A 14,420-nucleotide genomic window follows, 5' to 3' on the forward strand; every position below is an offset into this window, starting at 1 on the left:
TGGAAATTAAAATGTGAGAAAAATAAATTCATCACAATGTAAGAAAAAATCTGGGGCTGGAGAGATGACTTAGCAGTTAAGGCACCTGTTTGCAAAGCCTAAGGAACCAGGTTTGATTGCCCAGGACCTACATAAGCCAGATGCACAAGGAGGCACAAGCACCTAGAGTTCGTTTACAGTGGCTAGAGGGCCAGGCACACCCATTTTCTTTCTCTTTCTAGCTGCCTATTTTCTCTCTCTCAAATAAATATTTTTTTTTAATATTGAAAAAACAAAAAAGAATCCACATCACTTGAGAATTTCTTGTTTGTGGCACAGTTTAAAACTTCATTCAAAACCAGGCATGGTGGTGCACGCCTTTAATCCCAGTACTTGGGAGGCAGAGGCAGAGGCAGAGGCAGGAGGATCACCATAAATTTGAGGCCACCCTGAGACTACACAGTGAATTCCAGGTCAGCCTGGGCTACAGTGAGCCCTACCTTGAAAAAAATAAACCAAAAAAAATTTTTTTTGTCTCATTCATACTAGTTAATTCTACTGGGAATTACAGTTATATAATTACAGTATAATCAATGTTATTCAAGGCATTTCAACTTTAGAATATACCAAAGGCAAAACAGAAAGCTATGCCACAGAATACAGTGAGGGTGACAAATGGCCCTCCTGGCAATATGAAAGTCACAGCATGAATCCCAAAGCCTGGACAGAGCAAGGGCAACAGACATTGAAAAAGAGATGAGATGTTCTAACTCCCATCTCATCTCAATCCCCGGCTGACTTTACACAATAGAAAATTAACAAACAAAAAGCAAAACTATTTTATCTGTCACTACAACAAACTAAAAATTAATTATATTAAATATAATATGAAAGTGGTAAATAAATCAATTAGAAAAAAAGCAACTAGGGGGCTGGAGAGATGGCTTAGTGGTTAAGGGGTTTGCCTGCAAAGCCAAAGGACCTCATTTCGATTCCCCAGGACCCACATAAACCAAATGCACAAAGTGGCACATGCGTCTGGAGTACATTTACAGTGGCTGGATGCCCTGGTGTGCCCATTTTCTCTCTCTCTCTCTCCCCCTCTGTGTGTGTCTGCCTCTTTCCTTCTTTCAAATAAATAATTTTTTTTTTAAAAAAAAAAAGCAACTAGGGCTGGAAAGATGGCTCAGCAGTTAAAGTATTTACTTGCAAAGCCTAACAACCTGTGTTCAATTCTCTACTATCTATGTAAGGCAGCTGCACAAAGTGGCTCATGTATCAGAAGTTCACTTGCAGTGGCCAGTGGACCTGGTGTGCCTATACACACACATTCTCTCTTTCTTTGGATGTCTTGCTCTGCTTGTGAAGGTGTGTGTGTGTGTGTGTGTGTGTGTTCTACAGTTAAAACAACACACACTTACCGGATGATGACGATGTTAGTGAAGCTGAAGACGATGAATCAAGAGGCGAGCCAAACAGGGGGTCCCAAGCAAGTAAGTCATCGCTCCCTTTCCTGTCACACCATGAAAACAAGGGTTTGAACAAAACATTATTTACCAGAATAAAATCTATTTAACCTTTTTTTCTTGTTTTTGTTTGTTTGTTTGTTTGGGGTTTTTTTGTTGTTGCTATTATTGTTCTTTTCTTCCTGGTTTTTCAAGGTAGGGTCTCACTCTAGCACAGACTGACCTGGAATTCACTATGGAGTCTCAGGGTGGCCTCAAACTCACGGCAATCCTCCTACCTCTACCTCCCAAGTGCTGGGATTAAAGGTGTGCACCACCACACTCGGCTTTATTTACCCATTTTTATTCCACAGAATTTAAATCGCTCAGTATACATAATTAAAAGGTGGGATACTATCAAGCAAAGTGTGGTAGCACACACCTTTAATTCCAGCACTTAGGCACTGAGGGAGGTGGATCTCCATGAATTTGAGGCCAGTCTGGAGCTACAGAGTGAGTTTCAGGTCTAGGCTAGAGTGAGACCTGACCTCAAAATAAATAAATAAATAAATAACACACCTTTAATTCTAGCACTTGGGAAGCAGAGGTAGGAGGATTGCCGTGAGTTCAAGGCCACCCTGAAACTACATAGTGAATTCCAGGTCAGCCTGGGCTAGAGTGACAGCCTGCCTCAAAAAGAAAAGTTGAACACACTGACAATGGCTTCTGTGAGAACATGTAATAGACTCAAACAGTATTTAAACAGAATCTACAACAATACTATGTAAAGTTGGCAGGAAAAAAGTAATAATAATTAATCTCCTGGCATCATACCTTGTTAAGACTCCAGCCATTACTGTCAGAATAGCACTAATTTCAAATTTACAAATGAAGGAAACCAGCAAGACTCTAAACAAGCTAGCCAAAACACACAGCTAGTACATTATGAATTACTGTGAGCTCTCTTGGTTCACATCTAGCATCCAGTCTTCAACGGAAAATTTAAATGAAGTGAAATCATTAACAATTTTATAAAGCTGCCCTTTTATATTAAACATGAAGAAAAGGGGTCAAGGACTTTTTGAAAGAGAGAGAGAATGAGAACAGGCGCACCAGGGCCTCTAGCCACTGTAAACAAACTCCAGATGCAAGTGCCACTTCATGCATCTGGATTTACGTGGGTACTGGGCAATCAAAACAGGGTGTTTAGGCTTTGCAGGCAAGCACCTTAACTGCTGAGCCATCTCTCCAGCCCAGAAAGAAATCTTAAAATAGTAAATGGGCCTACTCTGCTAAAAGTGTTAATTATGTAAAAGTCCACACTTAACAGCTTAACATGTAGCTATGCAAACATACATCCTCTTCAGTAAAGTCTGTTATTACAATTATATAAACGATTTCTAAAAGCAAACTTTTAAATGCTAAGCAAATTATCCTTAAAAACTAAATCCAATAAATAACACCACTATACTCAAGTAATGTCTCAATAGTATCAAATAATCTTAAACTATCCATTTCATTAAGCCCACCTTTTTATTATTTATTTTAATTTTTAAAAAATATTTTATTTTTATTTATTTGAGAGAGAGATACAGAAATAGGCAGGGGGAGAGACAGAATGGGTACACCAGGGCCTCCAGGCACTCCAAATGAACTACAGATGTGTGTACCCCCTTGTGCATCTGGCTTACATGGATCCTAGGGAGTTGAACCTAGGTCCTTTCGCTTTGCAGGCAAGTGCCTTAACTGCTAAGCCACCTCTCCAACCCAATTTTGTGTTTTTTTCAAGGTAGGGTCTCTCTAGCCCACGCTGACCTGGAATTCACTCTGTAGTCTCAGGGTGGCCTCAAACTCACAGCAATCCTCCTACCTCTGCCTACCAAGTGCTGGGATTAAAGGTGTGCACCACCATGCCCGGCTTAAGCCCACCTTTTAACTCATGTAAAAAAAAAACATGAAGGGCTGAAGAGATGGCTTAGTGGTTAAGGTGTTTGCCTGCAAAACCAAAGGACCCACATTCAACTCCCCAGGACCCACGTAAGTCAGATGCACAAGGGGGCGTGTGCAACTGGAGCTCATTTGCAGTGACTGGAGGCCCTGGCACACCCATTCTCTCTCTCTTTCTTTCTCTCTCTCCCTCTCTCCCTACCTATTCCTGCTTCTCTCTCAAATAAATAAATAAAAATAAAATATTTTTTAAAACCATGAAATCCAAAGTATATTTTATCAATAGAGAAGTGAAAAGGGAATCATCAAACAATGGGTTAACATTCTTTTCTACTTGGAGTGAAACCAGGGCCTCCTGTGCTGCAAACAAACTCTAGATACACGCACCACTTTATGTATCTGGCTTTTTGTGGGTACTGGGAAATTGAATCTGGGTCATCAAGCTTTGCAAGCAAGCGCCTTAACTGCTGAGCCAACTCTCAAGCCCTCTTCCTACTTCTTAAGAACTGATAAGGTGGCCATCTGACCTTTTATTGCCTTTTCATCTTAATTCAGATGTTTCTTCATGTTGCAGTTACCTTCTCTTTGGGAGAAAGCACAGAACTGTACTAAAACAGCTGATGAGAGGCAAGTATTTATTTTGGCTTACAGACCCCCGGGGAAGCTCCATGATGGCAGGGGAAAGCATGGCATGACCAGAAGCTGGACATCACTGCCGTAGCAGGTGGAAAACAGCAGCAGGAGAGTGAGCCAAATTCTAGCAAGGGGAAGCTGACTACAAAACCCCAAAGTCCCCCAGCAAAAATACACCTCTTCTAGCTGGGCTCGACCTCCCAACTTATCATCAGCTGGGGACCAAGCATTCAAAATCTAATGAGTTTATCAGGGACATGTGATTCAAACCACCACAATTCATTTTAAAATTCATTACTTATAGTCTGTTTGAAAAGTTATAGACAAAAGTGAAGGAAGGCATGAGAAAATTCCCTTGAGACTAGTGAAAAACAGATGTGCATAAATTTAAGACATCACACTTAAAAGTTGTGAGGTCTAGGCAGTTAAATCTGTTTTTTTTTTTTTAATCACTGTAAAAATAATTATCAAGTAAAAAAAAAAAGAAAATATCTAAAAGCTCAAACATGAATTTTACAGTTGAGAAAATAGGAAAACACTTTACTGGAAAACTCTAGAAAATAGAGTTTTTACTAAGCACAGCACAGAAAAATTTCAGGACAGCAAAAACACTGCATGACAGACACTCTAATGTTACACAGCATTTATTATGCATCTGTCCAAACCTGCAGAACACGCACCACCAAGAATGAATCCTAGAAACCAAATTTTGAGTGAATCTCTGTCAAAATGCAACTTCATCAACTGTAACATGTGCCCATCTGGTAGGGGACTTTGCAAGCGAGGCTAGTGTATGTAAGAATGGGCAGTGTATAGGACTTTGCCTTCCACTATATCTTGCTCTGAACCTAAACTAATCTAAACAATAAAGTCTACAGAAGAAATAAATGTGAACTTACTCAGTAAGTGGAGCAGCTGGCTTTGATTTTGTTAACTCCTCACCTAATTAAAAAATTAAAACATTATAAAACAGCACATAATGTAAGAAATAAAATGTGTTAATAAAGAGGCATATACCTATATCCTAATACTTAAGAATTTAGGAGGAAAACATAGAAACAATCATGAAGATCAAGTAAAGAAGATGAATTTCTAATTCCACATTTCTTCTAAAAGCTTTGAGAAATTCTTTTGTTTTGTTTGTTTCTCAAGGTAGTTTCACTCTAGCCCAGGCTGACCTAGAATTCACTCTGTAGTGTCAGAGTGGCCTTGAACTCATGGTGGTCCTCCAACCTCTGAGGCCTCCCGAGTGCTGGGATTAAAGGCATGTACCACCACACCCGGCTCTTGTGAGTTTTGGGGTGTTTTTTTTTCTTTTTTAATTACTTTATTTAATGTTTTTGTTTGATTTTTTGTTTTTCAAGGTAGTGTTTCACTGTAGTCCAGGCTGATCTGGAATTCACTATGTAGTCTCAGGGTGGCCTTGAACTCATGGCAATCTTACCTCTGCCTCCCACCACCATACTTGGCTTGAGGAAAAAAAAAAAAAATCTTAAGTCAACAAAGCTACATTATCCATTAAAATTTACCTTTTAGGGCTAGGGAAATGGCTTAGTGGTTAAAGGCACTTGCTTGCAAAGACTGCCAATCAGGGTTTAATTCCCCAGTACCCATATAAAGCCAGATGCACAAAGGGGCTCTTGTGTTTAGAGTTTGCAGTGGCAGGAGGCCCTGGTGTGTTCACTTTCTTTCTCTCTCTCTCTTTGTCTCTCCCTCCCTCCCATAAATAAATAAGTAAAATTTACAGTTTAAAGGCTAGGTATGGTGGCGTACACCCAGCACCTGGAAGACAAAGGTAGGAGGATCGCTGTGAGCTCAAGGTTACCCTGAGAATACAAAGTAAACTCCAGGTCAGCCTGCTCTAAAGTGAGACCCTACCTCAAAAAAACAAAGCCAACATCAACAATGCACTGTTAAACCAGCCGTGGTGTCACTGTAAGCGGAGGCCACCTGAGACGGCACAGTGGGCTCCAGGTCAGTCTGGGCTAGAGCAAGACCCTACCTCGAAAACTAAAAGAAAAAAAAGAGATATGGACTATATATAACATGAAGAATGTGTTTACTCAAGAACTTTTTTTTTTTTTTTTGAGGCGATCCCAACAGACTGGCCTTTTTTTTTTATGATAGCAAATAAATTGGCACCGCAGGGCCTCCAGCCACTGCAATCCAGCTCCTGATGTGTACAACTCCTATACTGAAGATTTTTAATTGGTAAATGATAGAGGCAGTTTTCAAGTTGTAAGACTGATATTATATATACTCACCAAAGTAGTAACTAGCTATTGAACAAAGTCCTACTTGTGAGCACTGAAATTTGTGCAGCAAACCAGAACAAATCTTTTGCTGCTATCTACACTCGTGGTGTGCGTCATTTCATAAGCACGTGACAAACAAGGGAGTAACCCTGGTATCGTAAGTCATGCTAGTGTATAATATAATAACCTTTCCCCGCACCTTAATGTAGACCACAAGCAATAGCTGGCGAAAGCAAAGTACATGAACATGGACAGCACAGCACACTATTGAGGAGGGCCACACTGGCCACAATGCCTATTCAAGCTGCGCTCTTTATTTGGCTCAGCACGGCTATTTCTTCTTTCTAAAGTGCTTACTATGCTAGCCTTGATCTTCCTTCATTTTACCCTCATCTCTATAATGCAAGTCTCTACTTATGCTCATTTCCCAAAAACCTCTGTCACCAAGCTAGCATCCATATTTATGGTTTAAATATTTTCATTATTTATTTGTGTGTGTATGTGTGTCAGGGGGGAATGGATGTGCACACCAGGGCCACTGCAAACAAGCTCCAAATGCACCACTTTGTGCATATGTAGCTTCACATGGGTACTGGGGAATTGAACCATTAACTACACAAGACTATAAGACTAACAAATTGCCTAACAAGATTTTATTATTATTATTTCAATTTTTAAAAAAAAACTTTTCAAGGTAGGGTTTCACTCTAGCACAGGCTGACCTGGAATTCACTATGCAGTCTCATGATGGCCTTCAACTCATATTGATCCTCCTACCTCTGCCTCCCAAGTTCTAGGATTAAAGTCGGATGCCACCACGCCTGGCTATTTTAATATTTTTTTATGTACTTATTTGCAAGCAGAGAGAAGAGATACAGAGAATGGGCATGTTAGGGCCAAGCAATCTCTCCACCCACCTAGCAGATTTTTTTATTTTTTGGTTTTTCAAGGTAAGGTCTCATTCTAGCCCAAACTGACCTGGAATTCACTCTGTATTCTCAGGGTGGCCTCAAACTCATGGCAATCCTCCTACCTCTGTCTCCCAAGTGCTGGAATTAAAGGCATGCATCACCATGCATAGCTCACCTAACAGATTTTTACAGACCCAAAATAACTAATTCAAATGTTAAACTTACTGGATGAATTCCGATTCATTTGCACCTAAAAATGCAAAAAAATAAGTATCAGTAAACAAATAATTTAACTTGGCAAAATGTTAATACCAAAAACCTAGTGTATACTGTTTTTAATGTACCTATTCAACTATAAATTATATTTACATAAATATGCAGAAAAATTTTTAGGTAATTTTTGTTTTACAGTAAAAAAACAATAAATATAGTTTAATTCCTGTATTTCTGAACTTAAATAAAATGCTCTTAAAATGTTAAAACTATCTATAGCAAGGTTCTCTAATTTATAAAATTAGCACTAATTGTTAAAAATCAACATTCAAACATTATGATTTTTTAAAAAGTCAACAGGCAAAAATATAAAATCTTAGAACTTACTGGACTGTGTCTCTAGAAGTACATGGAAAGAAAAAGAAAGACAGTGTTCAGTATAAAATTTGAACTATCCAGTCTTCATGTACTAATAATTTCTCTTTTAAATCTTAGGTGAAACATATACATCTTAAAATACATTATTAGAAAGAAAAAGTTAGCTAGTTCACTACACTGGACATCAAAATTTACTAAAAGACATCTCTTTTCAAATTTAATACTATTTAAAAGTTCTCCTATTTACTTTCTGAGTATGAAATTAACACGTTCATTTAAAAAACAAACACAAGTGAGATGAGACAAAAAAGGTATTTAAGGACATCTATATCTCATTAACCAGAAAGAGATTCTTAACATTTTGGTACACATAGCATCCCTCAAGCTTTTATTTTATGTACACATGTATATTTTTTTAATTCGTTATGGTCTTACACAATAAGACCATGTTGGGTCATGATTTTCAGAGACATTTATCATACTAATAACTGGGGGCTAACTCCACAATGCACGACCCATTTTCAATAATAAGGAGGGTCTAATGGGAGGGGGTAGATCACAGATGAGCCTAAACAATGGTACCAAACTGCCTGTATTTACTGAAAAGAAAACTAATAAATTAAATTTAAAAAAAAAAAAAAAAAAAAAAAAAAAGAAAATACACATAAAAAAAAAAAAAAAAAAAAAAAATTTTAATGGTCCACAATTCTTTGCTTCACAAAAATAACAACTCTCTTGCTTGTCATGGTGGCACATACCTTTAATCCCAGCACTTGAGAGGGAGAGGTAAGAGGATCTCTGTGAGTTCAAGGCTAGCCTAGGCTACAGTGAGACCCTACCTGGAAAAAACCCAACTCTTTTTATAACCAAATTCTAATTAATTTTTTTTTAATTTTTTGTTGTTGTTTTTTTTTTGTTTTGTTTTGTTTTTCAAGGTAGAGTCTCACTCTAGCTCAGGCTGACCTAGAATTCACTATGCAGCCTCAGGGTAGCCTTGAACTCGTGGCGATCCTCCTACCTCTGCCTCCCGAGTGCTGGGATTAAAGGCGTGCGCCACCGCGCCCAGCTAGTTAATTTTTAATTAGTTATACTATAATAAAACCTCACTTTAGAAATGTCTGGGGGACTAGGAGTTCACCTCAACAGTACAGCAAAAGGCCCTGGGTTGGTACACAGCACTGTAAGTGGGCAAGGGAATGAGGAAATATTTTGGTAGGGGAAAAATGGTTCTAAAATTAAATTCTAAAGTGCCGGAAAAAAACTACTTTTTCCAGCACTTGGCAATGGTAGGAGAACCACTGTGCTTTAGCAGCTAGTCTGAGACAACATAGTAACCCTACCTTGAAAAACTAAGGAGAAAAAAAAAAAGATTCTAAACTAGGTATGATAATATATGTATATGTATCATTCTAAGATGTCTTTTTCCTCCACAGTGTAATAGTTTTGAATTTAATTAGGAAGACATCATCAACAGAAAGATTACAGTAATATTTTGTTCTTCACCAAAGTGCAAATGTTATAATGAAAGACAAGAAAAAAAGAACAGGCCAACAGGGGGTGGAGTGGAGCTCAACAGTGGAGGGAGGGTTTGGTGTGCACAGAGGTCTGCTTTCAAGCTCCTGACGAAATAAAAAGGGTCAAGATTTAATTTAAACTGTAAGTTCATTTTCATGGAATTTCTTTTACATAATGTTTCAAAACATGAGGGAAAAAACTTTAAAGTTACATGAGGAAAACGTTAACAGTTCACGAAAGTTCTGAGATATACAGTTTATAGAACACAAACAGTAATTTATAGAATACAACAAATGACAGAAACTATTAACTTTCTGTACTTTTCATTTTCTTATAAGGTACTTTCAAAAGCAAAGCAGCCAGGCGTGGTGGTGCACACCTTCAATCCCAGCACTCGGGAGGCAGAGGTAAAAGAACCCCTGAGAGTGCGAGGCTACCCTGAATTCCAGGAAAGAGTGAATTCCAGGTCAGTCTGGGCTACAGTGAGACCCTACCTCCAAAAACCAAAAAAATAAAAAGTAAATAAAAATATATCTGATAGAGGATTAATATCTAGGATAATCAAAGAACTCAAAAAGTTAAATAATAAGGAATCAAACAAGCCAATCAAAAAATGGGCTATGGAGCTAAATAGAGAGTTCTCAAAGGAAGAAATACGAATGGCATATAAGCATCTAAAAAAATGTTCTACGTCACTAGTCATCAGGGAAATGCAGATTAAAACTACATTGAGATTCCATCTCACTCCTGTCAGATTGGCCACCATCATGAAAACAAATGATCATAAATGTTGGCGGGGATGTGGAAAAAAAGGAACCCTTCTGCACTGCTGGTGGGAATGCAATCTGGTCCAGCCATTGTGGAAAACAGTGTGGAGGTTCCTAAAACAGCTAGAGATTGATCTACCATATGACCCAGCTATATCACTCCTAGGCATATATCCAAAAGACTCATCACATTTCCTTAGAAGTACGTGCTCAACCATGTTTATTGCTGCTCAATTTATAATAGCTGGGAAATAGAACCAGCCTAGATGTCCATCAACAGATGAGTGGATAATGAAGATGTGGCACATTTATACAATGGAGTTCTACTCAGCGGTAAAGAAAAATGAAGTTATGAAATTTGCAGAAAAATGGATGGACCTGGAAAGTATTATACTAAGTGAGGTAACCCAGACCCAGAAAGCCAAGCGCCACATGTTCTCTCTCATATGTGGATCCTAGCTACAGATGACTGGGCTTCTGCATGAGAATGAAAATACTTAGTAGCAGAGGCCAGTAAGTTAAAAAGGAGACATAAAGGGAAGAGAAAGGAAGAGGGGAGGATACTTAATAGGTTGATATTGTATATATGTAATTACAATGATTGTAATGGGAGGTAATATGATGGAGAATGGAATTTCAAATGGGAAAGTGTGGGGGTGGGGAGGGAGGGAATTACCATGGGATATATTTTATAATCATGGAAAATGTTAATAAAAATTAAAAAAAAAAGAAAATAAGATAAAAAAAATTTTAAAAAGCAAAGTAGAGCTAACACAAATCAACAAGCTTTAATTTTCTTTCACCCAATATACTTAACTATTCCTAAATTAGCCAGCTGTAGGCAGATAAGGAAAAAAAGGGGGGAGGTGGGTAACAAATTGGCTCATGTTCTTACTTACAGATATTGCTGGGGAGAGCGTTATATTCCCTATAGATACTTTTAACTCATCCAAAGAAGCCATTGTGTGATGGGAGTTATTCGGGTGCACAGGCTTGATCTCTATCCGGTACTTCTTTGGTTCTTCATCTTCAGAGTCAGAATCACTAGATGAGTAGAAATGGTTCTCTTTGGTATGTGAACATCAGTTAAAGAATTAAGTTTAAGGCTGGAGAGATGATTTAGCAGCTGCCTGCAAAGCCAAAGAACCAATGTTCGACTCTCCAAGTCCCACATAAGCAAGACACACAAAGGTGAGGCAAATGCAAGGTTGCTTGTGCCCACTAGGTGGTACAAGCATCTGGAGTCTGATTGCACTGGCTGAGGTTCTGGCATGCCAAATGTCTCTCTCCCTCCCCCTCTAAAAAAAATGAAGTTTAAAGCCGGGCATGGTGGCGCACGCCTTTAATCCTAGCACTCGGGAGGCAGAGGTAGGAGGATTGCTATGAGTTTGAGGCCACCCTGAAACTACATACTTAATTCCAGGTCAGCCTGAGCTAGAGTGAGACCCTACCTTGAAAAAAAAAAAAAAAAAAAGTTCAGCTGGTTCCAGCACAAGTAACTCTTTAAATAAGTCATGGAAATTAAGCAGTTGTTCCCTCTGCATACCAAACTCAAGCCAAGTTAAAATGATGTTGGGTATAAGTGTGCTGGACTCCAACAATAGTATTTCTAAAGAATCAGAGGCAATAAAGCTTGAGTTGGGAAAAAAAAACAAACATTGAGCCAGGCATGGTGGCACACATCGTTAATCCCAGCATGCAGGAAGCAGACGTAGGAGAATCACTGTCAGTATGAGGCCAGACTGAAACTACAGAGTAAGTTCCTGGTCAGCCTGGGCTAGAGTGAGATCCTGACTTGAAAAAACGTTAAAAAAAAAATTGTTGGGCTAGGGAGATGGCTCAGTGTTTAAGAAACCTGCCTACAAAGCCTAATGACCAGGGTTTGATACCCCAGTACCAGTACCCACATAAAACCAAATGCACAAGGTGACACGTGCATCTTGACTGCCCTAATGTGCCTATTCATTCACTTTCTCTCCCTCCTTGTAAAAGTACGTGTGTGTGTGTGTGTGTGCATATGTATGTGTGTGTGTGTGTGTATGTATATATGTATAAATGTATATACTTAAAAAATATAGATACATATATATTAAAAAAAAATGTTAGCACAGCCAGGCGTGGTGGCACAATTCTTTAATCCCAGCACTCAGGAGGCAGAGGTAAGAGGACTGACATGAGTTCAATGTCACCCTGAGACTACACAGTAAATTCCAGGGCAGCCTGGGCTAGAGCCCCTACCTAAAACAAACAAACAAAAAATTGTCAACAGATAAGTATGTTATTTCTGTTGGGAAGATGGCGCAGTGGCTAAAAGCACTTGCTTGCAAAGACTGCCAATCAGGGTTCAATTCCCTAGTACCCATACCCATGTAAAGACAGATGCACAAGGTAGTGCATATACCTGGAATTCATTTGCAGAAGCAAGAGGATCTGGTGCACCCATACACATTCTCACACTCACTCATTCTCCCTCCCTCTCCCACTCTCTCTCTCTCCCTCCCTCCCTCCCTCTCTCTCTCTCTCTCTCTCTCTCTCAATCTGCTCCCAAACATAAAAATGTTTAAAAAATTTTTAATTTAAGAGGCTTTCCATATGATTTTAAAAAATTGCTTATTTGCTTATTTGAGGGAGAAAGAGGTGGGGGGGGGGGGGACGGACGAGAACAAGCACACCAGCGCCTCCAGCTTCTGCAAACAAGGTATGCAGCTCCTTGTGTACCTGGCTTACATGTGTGCTGGGGAATCGAACCAGATTCTTTAGGCTTCACAGGTAAACACTTTAATCACTAAGCCATCTCTGCGGCCCAGGATTGTCTTTTTATAACTTCTTAGATGCCCACATAATCTCTTAATAATAACCAAATAATGAAAGGATATCATTCTGATTTGCTTCTGGTTTGATACTATAACCTTCTTCATCTACATCTGGGATATTCTGTAGAAAAAAATGAAAGAATTATTACAAACACAACTCTGATTTCCAAAAATATTACAGACTAGCAAATTAAGAAGTAAATCGTTTTTAAAGTATCAACAGATGAGCAGAATTATTAACACAGTGAGCTTTGTAGGACACTTCATGCTTCACAGATCTGAAAACAGACTTGCAAAAAGGAACTGGAGAGGCCTCAGGCAAGAAAGTGGTTTTCACTCATAGACCCCCTCTCTCCCACCCCAGTTCTGCTGATGGCCATCTTCCGTGGGGTTACTGGTATTCATTGTGGGGACCAAGAGGCCTCTGTCAGTCTCTGTGGGAAGGCAGAGGTAAATATCTTTTTAAAATATTTTTATTTGTGGGCTGAGGCGGGAAAAGAAAGGGAGGGGAAAGGGATATATAGCATTATATGAGTACTGGAGAAGCAAACTCAGGCTGGTTTTGCATGCAAGTGCCTTTAACTGCTGAGCCATCCCCCAACTGTATTAATATATTATAAATTTACATGTTAAATCCACTGTAAAGCTCTACAAAAGGTTCACCCATTTTTTTAATTGTTTTTTTTTTTTTTCTGGGGAGGGGGTCAAAGTAAGGTTTTGCTCTGGCCCAGGCTGACCTGAAATTCACTATGTAGTCTCAGGGTAGCCTTGAACTCATGGCGATCCTCCTTACTCTGCCTCCTGGGTGCTGGGATTAAAGGTATGCACCACCATGCCCAACTTAATTGAAATTAAAAAAAAAAATTTATTATTTGACAGAGAAAAAAGAGGAGGGGAGAGAGAGAATGAAAGGGTGTGCCACGGCCTCCAGCCACTGCAAACGAACTCCAGAAGTGTGTGCCCCCTTGTGCATCTAGCTAATGTGGGTCCTAAGGAATCAAACCAGGGTCCTTTGGCTTTATAGGCAAGCACTTAACCACTAAGCCATCTCTCCAGCCCTTAATTGAAATTTTTAATTGAAAAAAAGACATGTATACCTCCAAGTTTACTGTAATACTATTTCTAATAGTCAAGTCATGCAATCAACCTAGGTACTATAAACAGATGAATGGATAAAGAACATCTAATAGACATACACAAGAGTTATTATTTCACCACAAAAAAATGAAACCTGGGCGTGGTGGTGCCACCCTGAGATGACATAGTGAATTCCAGGACAGCCTGAGCTAGAGTGAGGCCCTACCTTGAAAATCCAAAAAAAAAAAGAGAAAAGCCAAATTATTTCCTACTAAAATACATAAAAAATTTAGAAGGCATTCATAGAACATTTGATCCAAAAAACACCATTTGATCCAATCATAGGATGCATGTAAGAAAGTCAATCAACTATAATTGTGAATTTCTCTATTCTAAAATTTATACCTTAATTTATAAAAATGTTTAATACATTACACATTTATATTTACATATTTGAAGTATAAAATATGTATTTGAACAAGTTGAA

At 38.8% G+C, this 14,420-nt stretch overlaps 1 protein-coding gene across 2 annotated transcripts in view; it reads right to left on the reverse strand.

The window, feature by feature from the left end:
• Window positions 1–14,420, reverse strand: part of Fcho2 (FCH and mu domain containing endocytic adaptor 2) — a 119,884-nt gene that overhangs the window by 40,112 nt on the left and 65,352 nt on the right. For both annotated transcript variants that reach the window (XM_045134361.1, XM_045134360.1), the window contains exons 12-17: window positions 12,920–12,977; window positions 10,943–11,118; window positions 7,771–7,782; window positions 7,396–7,420; window positions 4,904–4,946; window positions 1,401–1,492 (exon numbers count right to left, since the gene is read on the reverse strand). In XM_045134361.1, the coding sequence (XP_044990296.1) occupies window positions 1,401–1,492; window positions 4,904–4,946; window positions 7,396–7,420; window positions 7,771–7,782; window positions 10,943–11,118; window positions 12,920–12,977 (406 nt within the window). The remainder of the gene's footprint in view (window positions 1–1,400; window positions 1,493–4,903; window positions 4,947–7,395; window positions 7,421–7,770; window positions 7,783–10,942; window positions 11,119–12,919; window positions 12,978–14,420) is intronic.

This window comes from Jaculus jaculus, chromosome 14 (assembly GCF_020740685.1).
Source record: "Jaculus jaculus isolate mJacJac1 chromosome 14, mJacJac1.mat.Y.cur, whole genome shotgun sequence".
Taxonomy (NCBI): Eukaryota; Metazoa; Chordata; class Mammalia; order Rodentia; family Dipodidae; genus Jaculus; species Jaculus jaculus.